Source organism: Gastrolobium bilobum, unplaced genomic scaffold, assembly GCF_033153095.1.
Source record: "Gastrolobium bilobum isolate Gb01-03AN ecotype WA unplaced genomic scaffold, APGP_CSIRO_Gbil_v1 utg2184, whole genome shotgun sequence".
Classification (NCBI taxonomy): Eukaryota; Viridiplantae; Streptophyta; class Magnoliopsida; order Fabales; family Fabaceae; genus Gastrolobium; species Gastrolobium bilobum.
In genome coordinates, this window is record NW_026899222.1 from 369,915 (window position 1) to 389,091 (window position 19,177).

A 19,177-nucleotide genomic window follows, 5' to 3' on the forward strand; every position below is an offset into this window, starting at 1 on the left:
ATTTGTTACGCCCACCGTGGTTCATAGGGTCAAACCAAAAGAGAAAGAAAGAACCCCACATGGCACGTACACACACCCCACCCAGTTTGATTGATATAGCTCAATCCTTTTTTCAATAGTTGTTTGTCTCTTCTCTTGTACCGGTACATGTTCTTTTTGCATTCCGTCAACATCTTCATTTGCATTAAGGCCATTCACTCATCCAACGCATATTCACAGCCACATTTAAACACTTTCCTCTCTTTCTCTTATCTATATAACAAACCCTTTCTCCTCCTCTCAAACCCCATCACCAAATCCTCAGATTCCTCACTTGCCCATCACCTCCTTCTATCAAAACAAGTACTAAAGTTTGCAACTTTCTTTCTGTTTGCATGTTGGGTTGCTCAAGGATTTGAGATTTGGAGAAGCAAAGTATTTGGGTTCATCGAAAATAAGAAGAAGAAGAAGAAGAAAGAGATAAATTTGTGTGGGTTGAAACCCTGTGTTGACGCATTGTAGACATCACGGCTTTTTACGGAATTTCTCGGCCTCTATTTCATGTCCGAACTGTACGACGGAAGGGTTGTGTAGAGAGCAACCCTTCGCCGCACGGTGGGCGTGGTGCTTTGCCTTCCGAAGGTGGTAGCCCCTCTGACCTCCTCTTTCTTGCTGGTGGTGGTGCTTCTTCCATTGTTGTAGTAGTGGTAGCGTGCTAGTTTAGGCTTTAGGTAGTTAAGATTACAAGGTAAAGCTACTAAAAGAGAGATTTAGTAAGATAAGATCTCGTTCAAGGTGTTTGTTGTTGTTTTTGTTTTTGTTTTTGTTGTTCTTGTTCTAGTTTTGTTGCTGTTGTTGGTTTTGGGTGTTTAGTTTGCTAAAAATGATGTTGAGAATTAAGAGAGTTCCCACTGTGGTTTCAAATTATCAAAAAGAGGAGGCTGGAGAGGCTGCTCGCCGTGTCGGGGGTTGTGGTCGAAATTGTCTCAAAAATTGCTGCATTCAAGGTATTTGTCTATGTTAATTGCTGGTTATATTTGTGTTTTTCTGGTTAGCATGCATGGAACGATTGTTCGGTTATTATTATTATTATTTATTTATTTATTTTTGTGTGTGATTTTTTGGTTTTTGGTTTCTTAACAGATGCAAAGCTCCCTTTGTATGCTTTTAAAAAGATTAACAAGGTTACTGGAAAGGACTTGGCTCTCCATGAATGTGGGGAGCCCCCCTTGGCCTTTTTGGACTCGCTTGTTCTTGGGGAGGTAATTATGGAATTTTGATGATGGAGAATTTTTTAAAAGATTTAATTTTTTTTCTCTTCAAGTTTTATTATTATTATTATTATTATTATTATTATTATCAGTATTATTATTATGTTTTGTGTTAAAGGTCGTTTACTATTTCATGGCAGTGGGAAGATCGCATGCAGAGAGGACTTTTTCGCTATGATGTTACAGCCTGTGAAACCAAGGTCTGATTTGTTTTCCCTTTTTATTAATCTTGTCACTCTGTGGTTGTGTTGTGCTTTATGAGGATGCATAGATGTGTTGTATGAGCTTTGTTTGATGTGTTTTTATGGTAATTTTGTTATAGGTGATTCCGGGTGAGTATGGTTTCATTGCTCAGCTTAACGAGGGTCGTCACCTCAAGAAGAGACCAACTGAGTTCCGAGTTGATAAGGTCCTCCAGCCCTTTGATGAGAACAAGTTCAACTTTACTAAAGTTGGGCAAGAGGAGGTCCTGTTTCAATTTGAAGCTAGTGACGATGATGAAGTGCAATTCTTTCCTAATGCTCCAATTGATGTTGACAATTCTCCCAGTTTTGTTGCCATCAATGTATAGTTCTCAGCTCTTGTTCGGATTTTTTCTTTGCGAATTCATCATGCTAAAGTAGGTGTTTTATATGATGATCTTTGTTTGTTTGTTTTCTTAACAGGTCAGTCCTATTGAGTATGGGCATGTTTTGCTGATTCCGCGCATTTTTGAGTGTTTGCCTCAAAGGATTGATAGTGAGAGCTTCTTGCTTGCACTTCACATGGCAGCAGAAGCCGGAAATCCGTATTTTCGATTGGGTTACAACAGCTTGGGTGCTTTTGCAACTATTAACCATCTTCACTTCCAGGTACTAGATACTTAACATCTTAAGATTACCGCCTCATCGGTCAATGTTGATATTCATTGTTTATGATTGTGCTCTGTCAATGATCAGATTGCAATTCTTTGGTTTTGACATATGCAGGCTTATTATTTGGCTGTGCCCTTTCCCATTGAGAAGGCTCCTACTAAGAAAATTGCAAATTCAAAGGGTGGTGTGAAGATATCTGAATTGTTGAAGTATCCAGTTAGAGGTCTTGTCTTTGAGGGTGGTGATACGCTGGAAGATTTATCAAACATTGTTTCAGATGCTTGTATCTGCCTTCAAAACAACAACATACCTTACAATGTTCTTATTTCTGATTGTGGAAGGCAAGTCTTTCTGTTACCACAGGTAAAGTAATTCTGGAACTAAAATTTTCCAAATCCACTTTCATTAGTTGCATGTGTATTAATCAAATGGTTTAACAGTGTTATGCAGAGAAACAAGCTCTTGGTGAAGTGAATGCTGAGCTTCTTGACACCCAAGTGAATCCAGCTGTGTGGGAAATTAGTGGGCACATGGTTTTAAAGAGGAAGGAGGATTATGATGAGGCTTCTGAAGCCAATGCTTGGAGACTTCTTGCTGAGGTTTCCCTCTCTGAAGAGAGGTTTCAAGAAGTCATTGATCTTATTTTTGAAGCCATTGCTTCTGGTGAGTTAGATGTCAATCTTCAATGTCTCGAGGAAGGTGATGCAGTCAACTCAAGCACACCCCCTGCTGTGGTGGCTGGTTCACAAGAATGTGTTGTTCTACAGTAACAAGGCTCCAATGAACAATTTCAGTGATTCTGCTATATTAAAAAAAAAAAAAAAAAACCTGAATTATGTTACCATCTATGGTAGCAGTTGTTAAAGTTGTAATACTATGTTGTGCCTCTGGGTCATGTTTTCTATTTATTCTCTGGTTTATGTGGAAGTACGATGTAATAACTGCTCTCATGAGCTTCTTGTCTGTTTAGTGTTAGTGATTTGGTGTATGATGGTGCTTGACTATCTCACTGCGAGAAATATTAAGTACAGGTGTCTGGTTTTCCTTGGCTAAATCAGATTGCCACATGTAGTTCTTAAGGATGATGTTGCTGTATTTCTGGGTCCACTTTTTATTAAATCTAGTTATATATTGTTGTGGTTCTATGTTGTTATAGCTTCAACAATGTTCTTTTAATGTTATTTAACTTCTGTTTCAAGTTAACCAATTTTTTTTATTTTTAAATTTTCATTCTTATAAAATAAGTTAAAATTAAGCATCAACATTGAGCTTTTATCACTTGAGGTAATATAATGCGTGAATGGGATACCAACCGAGCAGGTTCATAATTTATGCAGTTTTCTAAGACAGTTACCATCTTTTTCTAAAGGCATTGCCATTTTCATGTGAATTGATGGTCCCAGAATACTAGGACCTGAATTACGCTAGAAAGTTATCTTATTCTGAGGATTGATCAACATAAAAGTGTTAAGCTACTAAAACTCAGCAAAAAGTTGATAAAAAGTGTAACTACCTAATATAGACAATGTCCACCGCCCTTAGCACAAGGCCATGCAAGTAAAACATGTCCCTCTGGCTTGTTAGAAAAGCCAAGTTATCTCAACATAAATCTGCATATATTATATATTTAGGTTTCAATATCCTAGCCTTATTAACACTTACTCAAGATGGCTCTACAAGCACAATCTTCATCACTTGTGACATTGCTGCTGCTGCTGTTTCTGGTCACAGTAATGGGGAATTCAATTCCAAAAGCAGGGTACGAAAATGCCACTACTGCCTCATCATCATCATCATCGTCAGAGCTGAAGAAACTTGTGTACCAAAACGATGGATGCACAAATGTACCATGGACGTGTAGCCAGGGAGAATTTCCACCAAGATATCTATGCTGTGATAACAGGTGTGTGGATGTGACTCAAGACACATACAATTGTGGGGTATGTGGTTATAAATGCCAATTTAATTTGCAATGTTGCGGACGTAGGTGCGTTAACATAAGAATAAGCCTTTTAAACTGTGGTCAATGTGGAAGAATATGCCCCATTGGGAGGTTATGCATATTAGGGACGTGTGTCTTTCAGCAACCATTGCAACCACTATTCTCTCCTGAGCTACCAGAGCAAAAGCCACCACAACCACTGCCCCAACAACCTCTATATCCCAAAGAGCCACCTCCAATGGACTAAATTTTAATAGATTGTGGATGGTGTTTTATAGTTATGTCTCCCTGGTTTCAAGTTTATGCCTTTGTTTTACGGTTTTCAAGTCTTCATGTGCAGTAAATGTTGGTATGAATTGTGTGGTATTGCTGTTACATATTATATTAGTTTGTTGGGTTTGATGCTTTCTATATTAGTAGAAAAGCATGGCAATGTTATATTAAGCTTATGTAATTGATTAATATTTCTTTTATAAAAATTACAAATTCCTATATATGAAATCATTTCTGGGGTCACATATGAATGAAGTGAAATGGCTAGAAGACATGCAATGCTTTATTAGTTGTTTGAGCCACACCACAATGAAAATTGAGAGTTTGGCTTGCTCAAGCATGGAACATGATAAGGCCCCAGCTCATAATCTCAGTTTATGATATTTCTCACTCTGATATTTGGGTACAATCCCATATTCATTTAAAAGAGAACAACATTGCATTCAACAACGTGGAATATTCTTTTTCTAGAAATGAAATTTTGATTTTATGGTGATTGAGGCAAGGCAAACTGTTAGAGAAATATAAAATTATTAATGTAGCCTCACCCAACAGCTTCTTAAGTATTTAAGTTAAATTAGTTCTTTACATGGTATCAGAACTTTTAATTTGGGAGCCTTTTGCTTCCGCAGCCAGAGACTTTGGTGCGGATCCTTCTTTACATATCAAAGCTGATGTGATTAAGTGGTTACGAATTCGATCCTCATTGCCCCATTCTGTTAATGAAAATAATTAAATATTGTGAAGTTTCTTAGCAAAGATAGGCTGAGCTTGATGCATCATCTACCTTCAAGCCCAATAAGCTCTCGTATGAAGGGACGTGTTAGAGAAATATAAAACCACTAATGTAGTCTCACCGAATAGTTAAAACTTTTAGGTTGAATTGGTTCTTTACACAAACTTATAAATTTCAAGAGAAATTTACAAGTACAAATGATAGACATATTTAAAAATAAGAAATATTGATGATTTTACATCTGCTATTCTGTCTGTGATGGATGTTTCTGATTTTTAGCATGAATTTAATCAACTCCAAAGCCAGGCGTTCTAACACAAAACTCCTAGCTCCTCTTCCACAAAAGGAAAAGAATATTGGTCTCATACAAGCTATGTAGATGCGGAAATGGTAAAGCACATTGGTCTCTTATAAGCAATTCCAGAATAAGAATCACCATTCATATAGAGTTTGAAGAAGGATACTTTGAAGTGCGCTTTATATAAAACTAAAAAAATATGTCATGGTTTATAATCAAATATCAAATAAGTTTTGGACTAGAACACATATCTTCAAATTTGAAATTTCTGTATATTCAGTAATTGTTGTTTAAAAATAAAATAAATCATTAATATGAACTACAAACACGATTTGGACAATTATATACACACATTCAACTCAATTCTGAGCATTTCACATTCACACAAAGACATGCTACATCTTCAAACTTTAAGACAGTTAATGGCCTCCTCCTAACTTTTCCTTTTCAGAGCTGCTGCATTGGCTATTAGTAATTTTTGTCTCACATTCCATTTAGTTAACCTTGGTCTTCTCAGTTTCTTCTGAACCTCTTCTCTTTTGCTGTTCTTGATTCTGTTTCAGTTTCTGTACTGTTTCTAAGTTCTTCCTCAGTAAAGCAATCTCTCTAATATAGTAGTGTTGTCTGTCGATCACTAATCCAAGGAATAGAGAGAATCCTGCCCAATAGTTTCCATTTTATGGGATTTGAAATTCATTAGATTCTGAGTATAATATTATACTTGTGATCACTTGGTCACACATGATCTGATATCATATAAAATTACAAATTCAATCGAAAAACTTAAGCTATTAGGTGAATGCATATTAATGGTCTTATATGTTTATATTATATATCTCTAACGGAGTCAAGCCTAGAATAGCGTTTTTATGTAAAACTTTAGAGTGGAATTTGGATGATTTCAACCTTCACATTACCTTTCAGAAAAGTTATGAAACTAAACAGATGCATTATGCATACACGTACAGGTAATGAAGCTTGAGCAATTACTCATCTTTGTTTTGTAACAGAAAATAGTAATGCATGTATTGGAATCAAATAAGGAATTCTGTTTTGAGAAATTATACCCATGAGAGATGCTTCCAAGATACGTTGAGCAAGTAGAACCTCATCAGTTGGATTAACTATGCCAGTTTCTGATGAACGCTTTTGGATTTTGGTTATGGTATATATGGTGGAGCCAAAGACCACAAGCATAGTTGCTGCTACAGTTTTTGTGACTAATGGGCTCTTCCCCTGCTTCAAGAGGTCTAGCCCCTTGACCACCAATTTCCGTATGGGATTTGCAAAAGAGAGTGTGATGATGAATGCCATTTGGATCATCAAAAGTGGAAATAAAAGTTGTATCATCTTTGCAGAACTGATTGAATGTTGATTTCTGTGGTAAAGGTAAGATGAGAGCCTGGATAGAAAACAAACTTATTGTCTTTTTTGTTTTGTTTTGGTACCATGTGTTTATAAGCTACTTTTGGAGATTTGTGAGGTTAGGCAAAGAATTATACCATGCTTTCTTTTCCAAGACAGCAGGAGGCACAGAATAACTTAAAACATGAGGAATCAATGGCAGCACGCTTGATGAGAATAAAACTGAACATTACCTGCAAGCTTAGGTTATGTTCTCCTGTCCAATCATTCGATAGTCTATTATACATCATATGTGATATATATCATAGTTTTCCAGCGAAATATGACGAAGCTCTTAAAACATTACAATATTAAAAGAAAATAAATGTATCAGATGAAGCTTTTGACAAATAGCATATCTTTTAAAATTTTATAATATAATGTTATGCTAAAAGTTGACATGATTTGACTCGAATTGCTATGAGACAAAAATGTATTGGTAGACATGATCAAAAGAAGGGCATTGAAATTTCCATAACAAAATTCATTTTTAATTTTCATTCTTTTTCATCTCATAGGAAACGTTGTACCAAACTAGGATGACAGTGCATTATTCATTATAGTATGCACGGATGGATACACATAACCTAAGATCACAGGAATTCTTACATAAGTTTAATTAACGGCAGAGTGTAATTTTGCTACAAATAAATTGGGCTACATGCTTATGCCTTATTATCATCCCCACTTCCGAGGGTCCTATCTTATTCTGGATATCAAATTATGAGATGTATCTGAAAATTTTCACAAGTGAAAAAATATTGTAGCACATAGTAGTACTCAAATGAAATCGCATTATTACTTCAGGGAAAATCCCTAAAATATAGTTCATTGTTGTTTCATACAATTTCTCAGCCAAAAACTGTGATCCTCTTCATATTAAATGAGAGAAATAGTAGGAAGACAAAACACAAACACGCAAAAGGGTTTGCTCATTACAAATTATAAATTATGACCAGCCGCAATTCATTACCAAACATAACGGTATCCATTAAGGTATTTGAATTTTCAGATGTTTAATTTACTCCAGTAAACTTGAAGTGCACTTTATATATCAAGCAGAAGCCTGCGAGGATCCTCCACAATATCTTTGATGCGTCGCAAAAAGAACACTGCCTCTCTTCCATCAATTATTCTATGGTCATATGTTAGAGCAGTGTACATCATTGGCCTTGGGACAACATTTCCTCCAACAACCATCGGACGGCTCACTATGGAATGCATACCCAAGATTGCCGACTGCCCAAAAACAATAACTGCATGAGTTTTCTTTCTAAATGATTATATTCATATTTTATCTCACAAATTGCTCACAATTATTAGGCATCATTAAAAAATCAATTATCCAAAATTTACTGCAGGCAAGGAATAGATCAGAATATTTGGCACGATGTTTTGAATTATACTGATCGCACTATGAAAAAAATTGCATGTTGAAGAATTACTGGTGACAAAAATAGTGTCCGTTTTCATGATATGACAAATAATGCATAAAACTTTGAAAGATAGAAGTAAAGAGGCACTTGTTTGTTCACACTTCCTATCATCTGTCTGTTTTCATGATATGACAAATAATGCATAAAACTTCCGAGAGATAAAAGGCACTTGTTTGTTCCCACTTTCCTATATCATCAAACATAGCCCATAGGAATCATTTGAGGAAGGAAAGCAGTCAATGATTAAGTACTATGATCTTTAGAAAGAGAAACAAATTCAAAAATATATATCAAAGAATGGTTCATAAAATAAAAGAAAACATAATGGGCGTTATCATAGAAGAACTTCCAAACCTGAGGGGGGTTGATAATAGGGGTACTCAAAAGACTCCCATAAACACCACCATTTGATATTGTAAGAGTGCCTCCAGCCATCTCATCAATTGATAAAGTTCCATCATTTGCCTTCTTTGCAAAAGCATTGATCTGCTTTTCTATATCCGCAAAGTTCATGCTATCAGCATTGCGGATAACTGGCACAACAAGTCCCTGGGATGGCATTTAAAGGTTAATATTCGTTGTAGCTCAAACACGTCAGGCATGATGACATGACAATATATACTTGTTACTTAGCTCCTTAATCCAACCATGACAACATCAATTGACGAAGGTCAATGAGAAATGGTGAAGTTTCATCAAAAGTATAATACATGCAACCCCAACAATTTCTCTACATCATAATACAAAATAAAAGAGAAAGGTTAAGGTGACTGATAAACACCTTTGGAGTACCAACAGCTATGCTGATATCTATATAATCTCTGTATATAATATCATCCCCATCAATGACTGCATTTACAATCGGCTGATGTTTGAGTGCATTGACAGCAGCCTAACATAAAAGACAACATAAATTACATAAGGAAATAAAAATTGAAAGCTCATTTACTCTATACTTCAGAAATTTGAAAGCATACTTTGATAAACCCAGACATAAGTCCCAACTTGACTCCATGCTTTTCAACAAAAGCATCCTTATAATCAGCACGGAGCTTCATCAAATTAGTCCTATCATAAGAGCAGAGAAATCAGGGAAAGAATGACAATGGTAATCCACTATATCAGGCTATGACAAGAAACACGGCATCAATAATCTGACAATTTCACAAATGGGGTAGACCCTTTTCTATGTTAAGTCTACATAAGAACTGAATTTCCTTTTTTTCCTTGAATTCAATCAATGGCATGTCCCGTGATACAGGTGTTATCACATGGAAACTTGTGAAGTGGCATAATGTAAATAACATAGATAAGCTAAAATTAAGTACAAATCTAAAAAGAAGGGAAAAAGGTTTCAACCCAAATGCAAATGTATGCCAATATCTCCCGCTTCTTCTAAACAACAACAAATTAAAAATGCACACCTACTAGGACATGTAGGATTTGGGAGAATTTGTAACAGGTTTTGTTGTTCTGACATAAATACCAAGAATAATTGACAGAAATACCATGTTTTCCAATGCATCATAGGTGTAGCAGACAGACCATAGGTTGGGGACATCACTAAATTTAGATGTGTTCCACAAGGACTGTGCCCACAATATTCAAGATTGTAATTCAAAGTAGGGCAGAAAAGAGCAGCTTGGTTCTATAAAGCTCCCGCGATGAGCGGAGTCTATAAAAGGGTCAAACTGATGATTGCATAGGCTTTATAGTAGGGAGCCTTACCTTGCATTTGCAAGAGGCTGATCACATGAATCGATTGTGTGACCTCCGGGTCACATGACGACAACAACAATTGTTGTGCCAAGGTTCCCTTTCTAATTCAAAGTAAGGCGTAACCAAATAATGCATAATAGGGAATATTTATACGCATGAAAAAACCCTAAGCTGGAGACAATATTCAAAGCTTCTGCTACAATTTGACAATCAATAAAACTTACATATCAACTTCATTGAAGGTTGTCAGCATAGCAAATGTGTTTTGGGAATCTTTCAACCGTGTAGCAACTCGCTTCCGAAGCCTTGTCATAGGAACCTTTGATAATGAAGGAAGTCATCAAAACAACTTTCCTGATTGCTATACATAATTCAGGTGGGTGTAATAATCACAAAATCGAAATAACTCACTCGTCTTTCTCTTTCCTTAGGGGGAAGCTGTGGCTCAGTTGGAGAGCTGAGTATAGCAGAAGGAGCTTTGGGCTTCTCTTTAGTAGGAGCAGCTTCAACTTTAGGTGCTTTCTTCTCCTCAGTAATCTTTTGGGTTGGCTGAGGAGCAGCTTTTTCAGATGTAGTCTCGGATGGGGCAACGTGAGTTGTAGCATCAGCAGACCTTGAAATGATTGCTATCTTGTTACCTGGCTCAACAGTATCCCCTTCATTGGCTAGAAGCTGCAAATCATTAAATAGATCACACAAACCAAATTAAATTAAAAAGAAATAAAAGATTAAAAATATCAATCATTTTGGGGGTGGTTTGTGGGGAGTACAACGTTCTAAAAGTATTAAAAAGTACCTTCAGAATCACACCTGACTCGGGACTTGAAACATCAATTGTCACCTATTAAAGGAATAAGAAAAAGACACCTCAATAATTATTTAGGAATCTAGAAAATTGGATCCTCTTATTACCACCATGATCCTTCACAAACATTCGCATGTTTCAACATAGCACCTTATCTGTTTCAATTTGAGCAATTGGTTCGTCAACATTAACCCTGTCACCAGGCCCTGCTCCCATACATCAAACACATGACAGTCAATCACCAATAACCATTGAAAATAGCGATTCAAGTAATGTAAACAAAAACATATAAAAGTAGTTAACATACTCTTCAAAAATTTCGCCAGTGTTCCATCAGCGATAGATTCAGCCAACGGAGGGACCACAACATCAACCGTATCTCCTTTATCACAAAAATAAATAACATTTGATATCTTAAAAGTATTAGCAATTAAAAGCCAAACAAAAACAGGTTAATTAAACAACGTAATTGCCAGGCAAATGAAAGCTACATTAATTAACTCTTGACCTTCGCAGAAGGAAAAATTTGGTCCGAGACTCTAGACTCTCACTAACAAAATGAAACTGCATTTTAGAACATTCACCAAATTCCTACGGATAACCTCAATGGACATAATGCACAAAAAATAGAACAGAACTTCTCAAATGTAATGTGTAGTCCTGTAGTTTGTACATGACACTATATCAATGACCCAATGATTGCCATTCATTCTTTACCATACTGAATCTTAAAAGACGCACCATTATATTCTATATTCTATATTCTATTATAATAAATCAGTTATACAGTAGCTAATTTTTTTAAAATTACATACATGCAATATTCTATCACAACCATTGATATTGTGAAATATTTCATTTTCAAAAAGTTACACCTCTTGTAATAAGCATGATATGCATGCGGTTATTCTTCATGAATTAAAGGAACTTTGACTAAAAAAGCAACTAAAACGAAAGAAAACTGTTAGGCACATAAATATCTCACCACTTTCTGAAGAAAATGGACGCCTCCAAGTTTGCATCGTGGCCTCTTGACGAAAAACCTCCCTAAATAGCAATATAAGGTAATCAGAACAGTACCGCTGACAATGAGTGAGAGTAACTACCCTTCTATTCGATTCACACACTAATCAATGGTTTGGAATAACAGAATCAGGAAAAATTCTTAATCATACATTTTCAGATGATTACATTCGCACAGACACAAAACGGCAGAAGCAGGGGGAAATAACCAAGTCAATCTGTTATTGTTGCACCCCAAACTCAATGTGATGAGTTCATCACAGAATTTGATGGAGTACAAATGAAACTAAAAGGTTACAGTAAATGCATCTTTGGATTATTCTGCTTCCTTTAAAAAAACAAAGAAATGAAAAGAAAAAGCAAAAATGTCATTTAGACTTGTACCGCTGGGACATCCAATGCCCTTAATAACAACACTAAACTTAAATACTTGGTTTATATCAACATCAACATCATCACCGCCTTTATGCCAAACTAGTTGGGGTCGGTGGCATATGAACCCAAATGAAAAGTATGAAAAAATTGAGGATGAAAATGAAATACTTGGTTTTTATATGAAGATGGAATTGTGATGTGCATGTTTAGATGCATAAGCTAGCACTAGCAACATACAAGAAAAAGTGTAAAATTAGCAACTAAATTAAAACCAAAGAAGGCAAGGAAATCATGCTAAAGCCTAAAACTAGATTTATCACAACAAAAATTTAGGGTTTACTCGGCTTTGAAAGCAATTTCATTCTTTCATTTTCTTCACCATAATTTGTTATTATCATTTCTTTCTATTTTTCCCTTTGAAAAGCACCTTTGTTAGGAAACAGAAAATGTTTCCAAATTATTTTATTTTCATTCTAGCAATTTATTTAAACCATAAGAACATCGTTGAAGCCTCCAAATCTAGTTATAACATTTCAAGGTCTGGTAGGAGAGCTCGATCTTATGTTTCCTGACTTTGCCAACTTTAAAGATTGCTATAACTACAACAAGCATGTTTTTAGGTGTGGTACGGACCCTCCTCTAAAGATGTATTCACGTTGGAAATACAAGAGCATGGTAGCTTATGCTGAGTTAGCAAAGAGCCAGTTTGAGAGGGAATATTCCAGAAGAATTCAACAGAATTCAGTTAGAAGAGTTTGGTACGGCGAATGAGGGATAAGTAAGGGAAGTGGGAGTGTTTGAGGGGCATCCGAAATCTGGCTTGGACCTTTGATTTGGGAGAGAGTAGAGCCTCCCTAAATGCTCTACATCATCCATTTTCTTTTTGCTTGAATTTCCTTCATTTCAGTTTGTTTCTTGTAATCAGTTGTTTCCATTCTCTGTATCGTTGAGTTTCATGCCAGTAACACAAGCTCTGTTTCTCATTCGAATCATTATTTGTGTTCTGTAATTTTCTATTATTGGTTGGATCTTTATGAATTGATATTAGAGCTTTCACTATGTTTCCCAGTTGCAATCAAGCGGAGCGAGTGGTGACACTGACATTGCAACGTCCCCCCCAAGGCTAGTAAAAAAACTAGCGCCAAGGCAGGCCGTGTGGGCGCCGAGGCTGTGGAGCATGATAGGATATTACGATCCAATTGCAAGGTACGGGACTTGGAGTCCCACATCGGAAACATAAGGTTCTGTTGTGGGGGCTTATATGCACTTTGGGCTCTCTTACAATACAATCAAGCTCTTGGGGTGATCTCTCCCAAGGTTCGTATAAGTGTGTTTGATATTTATAGGGAAAAAAGAAAGAAAACCAAATGCTTAACCAAGTGAACCCTTACTGACTCATTTTTCTAGCTTAGAGCCAGCCATTTTTTAATAAATTAAATAAATAGAATCTTAAAGCAATACTTAAAGCCTATGACTAATATATGTGCCACTAACCTCATAGGCTTTAAGTTAATCCAGGATCCTGCAACAGCAAAAAAATTGATGATACAAATTGCAAGATTGCATAAATCATTTGAGGTAATACCGGTTAACAAATTTTAAAACAATAATTCATCCAAAGTTACCAGGTGTTATATGGCAGAAGTTTCGGACATTTCCACATCCTCTTGGATGAAATGCAATCTGTTAAAAACAATAGAAACTAGTTGTAAGAACCTTTCAAGGATATGACTAATAACAAATCCTAAACCTCTAAAATGACATAGACTGATAGACCCTAGGTAAAGATGGAAAAAAAGAAGAAAAGAAAAGAATGAGGCCATATTCCCCCATGGTAAAAAATGTGTAAATGATACACTTTATCAAGGAAAGATAGATTACATAAGCATGTATGCTAACTGTTTCCAAGAAATATTTATATAGATAAAAGAAGAATTCCATAGAGAGAAGAGAAGCAACAAAATAACAGTGTCAGTGATAATAAGCCATCCTCCAAAGTAAATAAGTTGTCCCAACTCCGAAGAAATTCACTTTGGGTGGTCTATAAACTAAGCAGTCTCTGATGAACAAATGTAGGCAGTTCAAAGATGAACCTATATATCAATCTGGAAATAAAATAATTTACTGATTTTAATCGAGTAAAATTAAAACCCTTACCGAAGCATGTTGAAATTGAACAATAATCAGTGAATCCAATAAAATTTTGAACAAAATTCAAACAACACAGAAGAGAACCAGTCATAAACAGAAATGATGATGACCAATTTCTTTTCAAAATGTTGAAAAATCTAGAAGCCATGTAGACACTATTTTCAATGTGAACAAAAAAAAAAGTAGTTAGAAAATGAAACTCACCAAATGAACATGGGAGCCTAACAATTTAAGAAAGATGATTTTATCAAGATAGTTACAACCATTTGGCAAGATTAGGGAATTACCACTAAGGACCCAATAGTTGAACATTTTATTTATGCAAGTGATAAATGTTTGTGCAGGTTGTGCATTAAACACATATACCAAAAATAACACCTGGGTAATCATACATATCTTACAGGAAGAAAAAACACATTAGGAGAGTAAGATGCAGCAAATTGAGAAAAATACCTCTTTTTCCACACTGGAAGAAACTCGAGCAGGAACTGATGGACCAGACCGGATTTTCTGCACTGACTGACCTACAAACTGGAACAAATGCAGAACAGGTGTCAGGATTCACTTAAAATCGAACTTCAATCCATGGATTAACACACATTCAAATTGAAATTTCATCATAAAAGATTAGTGACTTCTCACCAAAGGAGATGAGCTGCCAGATGCAACCCTTCGCCTTATGACACCAAACATGATTAGGCTGTCAGGTATCTCTTCCTCTTCTTTTCAAATTCAAACCTAATTTAACAAATAACAATTTCAACAACATCATAAACTGACAAATCATCTTGAGTGAGCAGAAAATGCACGCATGATCCACTTCGTTTCAAAACTATAATAATAATAATAATAATAATAATACAACTGTTGTGATGTATTCTCCTGTTTCAGCTGTTCTAGATGCGGATATACAATTTCTACGAATTGAAGAATTTTGCAGGAAAATAGTGAAAATGCGATTTTCTCAGCAACCAAACGGATAAAACGAAAATGCTGCCATGAAAGACGGAAGAAGAGAGATTGAAGAGGGGAGAACCTGAGTGCCAAACGCAGAGATTTTGCAGATCGAAAGGTAGGGTTGATGGTCGAATGGATGCAAAGAATAATATACTTTATTCTATTTATTATTGTATTTGTATCTGTCTAATTTCCCTTTCTTTTCGTTATTGTCTCGTATATTTTCCTTATTTTCAAAGTCAACAATCGCGTGTTTTAAATACTTTTCTTTTCTCGCATTTAAATACATCTTATAAACATATTTATTTATTTATTTGAAAAACATTTTTCCTTTTAAAAAATATAATGTTACGTTATTTTATATTCTAATTATTATTTCCGTATGATTATAATTTATTGGTTCAAATTTATTAATTAATTAATAATAAATTTGACTCAATAAATTATAACTATTGATTGACGAAAATCAACGATTAAAATCTAAAATGATATTATATTCTTTAGAAAGAACAAACGTTTTTCTTTTCTTTTTATGGTAAATACATCTTATAAATATTTTGATTAGCCTTATTTTAAAAATTCACTTTTTTATTTTGTTTAAAGTTTTAAAAAATAATTATTATAAAAATAGACTGAAATAAACATAAATTAAGTATTGTGGATGAAAGAAGGTAAAAAATATCAAAATACACTAGCTTGTATCAGGGGTGTTCATCAACCGATTCAAACCGCGGTGATCGAATCGAAAAAACGAAAATCGAATTAATCAAAAATCGAAAAATCGAAAATCGAAAAAAAAAAACCGCAAAATTTAATTAGATTGTATCGGTTTTTGGATGGGTGGATGAAAACCGATCCAATTATTCCTCAACCTTGCCATCTACTTACTTGGGCTTTTCTTCAATCATAGCCCAAAAATCATATAGCAAAATTCCAAATTCAAAACTCATTAACCCATCATGTGGGAGAAGGTGGATTGTGTATGATCTATGTTATGTTTTTTTTTTGTAAGATACATAATATATTTTTATTACATAGGTTATTATTGTACAGCAGCTCCTCTATAGGATAAAAATTTGGATTACTTCGTATCTCAGACAATCATATTATAAATTTTTTGTTGAAAATAAAAGATTATAATTTAACTTTTTGTTGTACAATGCTTCTAGATTGCACAATAATCATCATACAAACTTTACAAAGTCGATACATATAAAAGATATGTTATTTGTCAAATAATCATCATACAAACTTTACAAAGTCGATACATATAAAAGATATGTTATTTGTCAAATAATCATCATACAAATCTTAGGCTTTTCAAAAAACCAAAAACCAATCCAATCCAAACAGAATAAAATTGAATTGGATTGGATCGGATTTGAAAAAAATTCAAACCGAATGGATGATTACATGATTAAACCGAGGGGATTGGATCAGATGATTTTTACTTTTAAAACCAATACAATCCAGACCGCGAACACCCCTAGCTTGTATCCTTTAAAATGATAAATATTTTTTTCTTTTTCTATTAGATCTTACTTTTCTTTTTCTTTTTTGTTTTTCTATTATCCTTTTCCTTTGTAATTTGTAGTTGTTTAATTAGTATAACTTTATATAAATTTATTTTATCAAGATACAATTTAAATAGATATATTATATGAAGTTCATGATTTTGTTTTTTGGTATACGAGGATGGTGACTATTTTGTTAAGATATATTTAGTACTAATAAAATTACAATAATTACAAAATTTAATAAATATTTCATGAAAATATTAACAACTCCTTTGTAGTAGTTTCCTGTTTGAAAGCTGTTTCTTACTTTTAGTTTAGGAGCTTTCCATGATGACAAAAAGAGAAATAATTTTACATTTCATGTTGCCGAAAAAAAGTACACATTAAATGATATTATACAAAAATAAGACATTATGGAACACTAGAAAAAAAAAATCTCTTATTATTTTTGTATTCAATAAAATTAATATAATACAAAGAAAAGTAACAAGGAAGGAAAATCGCATAATAAGATTTCACTTTTTTAAAATTTTAGGTTGAGATGGTACAAGGCCATATTATATTTCTTGCAGAAATTAGTAAATAAAGAAGAGAAAGAAAAAATAATAAGGAAAGTGTTAAATATAGAGTTTGTTATAAATATTTGAATTACTGTTTGTATATGTTTAGATAGAATCCTCTGATTTGATTTGATTCAGTAGAAAGTTGTTGAAGATATTGTTAGTAGCTCCATTTTTTTAGGATGTCATAGCTGTATAAATGTACCTCCAAATTGGAGAAAAATTATAAATGAGAATACAAAATATTTCAGTAACTCTCTCTGTGATCCTTTGTGTATGTTAGTGTTGGAGTTTTGACATGGTATCAGGTTCGTTCTGATCCTGGGAAGTGTTCTTTAAACTCTCATTTTTCTTTTACTCCATCCGTACCTTTCCCAATTTTTTCACCCCACCCGAACCCATTTCCTTTCTTTCACGTCTTTATCCCACCCGTATTAGTCTTGCCCGCATCTGTTTTTTTTTCCTTTCTTTTAATTCGACCCGACCCGCCTCAGCAATTCCTACTTTCCTTTCTTCTTCTTTTTTCCCCAAATGGAGAACCCTAGTTCTGACCATAACGCCGACCACGAAGCCGAACCCCAACCAAACCCAAATCAGTTGCCCCCCTCCAATATTGTAATCCATCAAGACAATGCGTCCTTCCCCATCACGGTGGTCCTGGATGACACCAACTACCCGCTATGGTCACAATTGATGGAGATGCGCATAGGCGCTCGCAACAAGTCCGGTTTTTTGACCGGTGACACACCCAAACCACCCGTCGCAGATCCCACCCATGGTGCCTGGGTCACTGAAAACAAAAGGGTGAAGAGTTGGCTTATTGAATCCATGTCTCCTTCGTTGATGAAACGGTTTCTTCGCTTGGAGACTGCTCACGAAATCTGGGACGCTGCCCTTCGGACCTTCTATGATGGTTCGGATGAAACGTGTTTGTTTGATCTTAACCAGAGGTCGTTCAACACTAAACAAAATGGGAGGTCCTTGTCCATCTACTACAATGACTTGCTGTCAATTTTTCAGGAAATCGACCACCGTATGACTGCTCAGGAGGGCTCTGTGGCTGATGTTCTTCACCTGCACTCTTCTATGGCCAGGCTTCGCGTCCATATATTTCTAAGTGGGTTGGATGCCGAGTTCGAATCTGTCCGTGGAGAAATTCTTCGCAAGGACCCCAAATTGGATCTTGAACGAACTTACGCCTATGTGAGGCGTGAAGCTCAGCAACGTATCACCATGGGTCGCCCCTCTGCGTCCTTGGATCCAGCAGCGTTGGTTACCCACTCGCCGCGTCCGCCCTCTGGGTCTCAATCCTCCAGACCCCGACGCGACTTGTCCAGGTCCAGCTCCCTTCAGTGCTCTCATTGTGGTGATGTGGGTCACACCAAAATCAAGTGCTATGAGATCATCGGTTACCCGGATTGGTGGGACTTCACCAAGCGTCCCCGACGGAAGGTTCTCAACCGCACCTTGACCACCACTGCCGACGGTGACTCTTCTTCCCTCCCTATTGCTAATACCGTTTATGAAGGGATTCTAGGTAAGTCCTTCGCTTCCTCTACACTTTCTCAGAATTCAACTTGGATAATTGATACTGGTGCATCGGATCACATGGTTCGTGATCCCTCTTCCCTTACCTCTGTTTTTCCCTGTGACAAATCACATGTTTCCACTGCAAACGGTGGCACCTCCGTTATTACTGGTCAAGGCTCTATCCAATTATCCCCTCTGTTAACTCTTGATCATGTTCTTATTGTACCTAATCTTGAATGCAACTTGCTTTCGGTTAGTAAAATAACCACTGCCTTGAATTGTCGTGTAATTTTTTGGCCTGATTACTGTCTCTTTCAGGGAAACCACTCCAAGGAGATTCTTGGTTA

At 35.6% G+C, this 19,177-nt stretch overlaps 3 protein-coding genes across 3 annotated transcripts; 1 reads left to right on the forward strand and 2 right to left on the reverse strand.

Annotated features, from left to right (window-relative positions):
• The first annotated feature begins 237 nt into the window (after positions 1-237).
• Positions 238-3,247, forward strand: LOC133288458 (GDP-L-galactose phosphorylase 1-like). The gene is made up of 7 exons (XM_061486212.1): positions 238-986; positions 1,123-1,241; positions 1,391-1,450; positions 1,573-1,815; positions 1,916-2,101; positions 2,219-2,467; positions 2,545-3,247. Exons 1-7 carry the CDS (start codon positions 863-865, stop codon positions 2,872-2,874), a joined length of 1,311 nt encoding a protein of 436 aa, XP_061342196.1. The 5' UTR covers positions 238-862; the 3' UTR covers positions 2,875-3,247.
• Positions 3,248-5,786: 2,539 nt separating this feature from the next.
• LOC133288451 (uncharacterized) lies at positions 5,787-6,703 on the reverse strand. Its single transcript, XM_061486204.1, has 2 exons — positions 6,421-6,703; positions 5,787-6,011 (listed from the first exon to the last, which is right to left on the reverse strand). Exons 1-2 carry the CDS (start codon positions 6,701-6,703, stop codon positions 5,848-5,850), a joined length of 447 nt encoding a protein of 148 aa, XP_061342188.1. The 3' UTR covers positions 5,787-5,847.
• Positions 6,704-7,545: 842 nt separating this feature from the next.
• LOC133288454 (dihydrolipoyllysine-residue succinyltransferase component of 2-oxoglutarate dehydrogenase complex 2, mitochondrial-like) lies at positions 7,546-15,398 on the reverse strand. The gene is made up of 15 exons (XM_061486209.1): positions 15,303-15,398; positions 14,909-15,004; positions 14,720-14,797; positions 13,741-13,798; positions 13,610-13,637; positions 11,703-11,764; positions 11,025-11,099; positions 10,868-10,923; positions 10,709-10,753; positions 10,324-10,584; positions 10,137-10,231; positions 9,171-9,261; positions 8,975-9,085; positions 8,548-8,742; positions 7,546-7,996 (listed from the first exon to the last, which is right to left on the reverse strand). The coding sequence occupies exons 2-15, from the start codon at positions 14,957-14,959 to the stop codon at positions 7,805-7,807; spliced, it is 1,398 nt and encodes a 465-aa protein (XP_061342193.1). The 5' UTR covers positions 14,960-15,004; positions 15,303-15,398; the 3' UTR covers positions 7,546-7,804.
• Between the last annotated feature and the right edge of the window lie 3,779 nt (positions 15,399-19,177).

Bases quoted from the DNA above. Each gene is read 5' to 3' on its own strand.
- LOC133288454 (XM_061486209.1), bottom strand. From the start codon at position 14,959: ATGTTTGGTGTCATAAGGCGAAGGGTTGCATCTGGCAGCTCATCTCCT. The intron at 10,754-10,867 runs GTGCTATGTTGA...TTCCTTTAATAG, and splicing joins CTCAAATTGAAACAGATAAG to GTGACAATTGATGTTTCAAG. The intron at 9,262-10,136 runs GTAAGTTTTATT...CTCTTATGATAG, and splicing joins ACCTTCAATGAAGTTGATAT to GACTAATTTGATGAAGCTCC.
- LOC133288458 (XM_061486212.1), top strand. From the start codon at position 863: ATGATGTTGAGAATTAAGAGAGTTCCCACTGTGGTTTCAAATTATCAA. The intron at 987-1,122 runs GTATTTGTCTAT...GTTTCTTAACAG, and splicing joins CAAAAATTGCTGCATTCAAG to ATGCAAAGCTCCCTTTGTAT. The intron at 2,102-2,218 runs GTACTAGATACT...TGACATATGCAG, and splicing joins TTAACCATCTTCACTTCCAG to GCTTATTATTTGGCTGTGCC.
- LOC133288451 (XM_061486204.1), bottom strand. From the start codon at position 6,703: ATGATACAACTTTTATTTCCACTTTTGATGATCCAAATGGCATTCATC. The intron at 6,012-6,420 runs GTATAATTTCTC...ACTATTGGGCAG, and splicing joins CTTGGAAGCATCTCTCATGG to GATTCTCTCTATTCCTTGGA.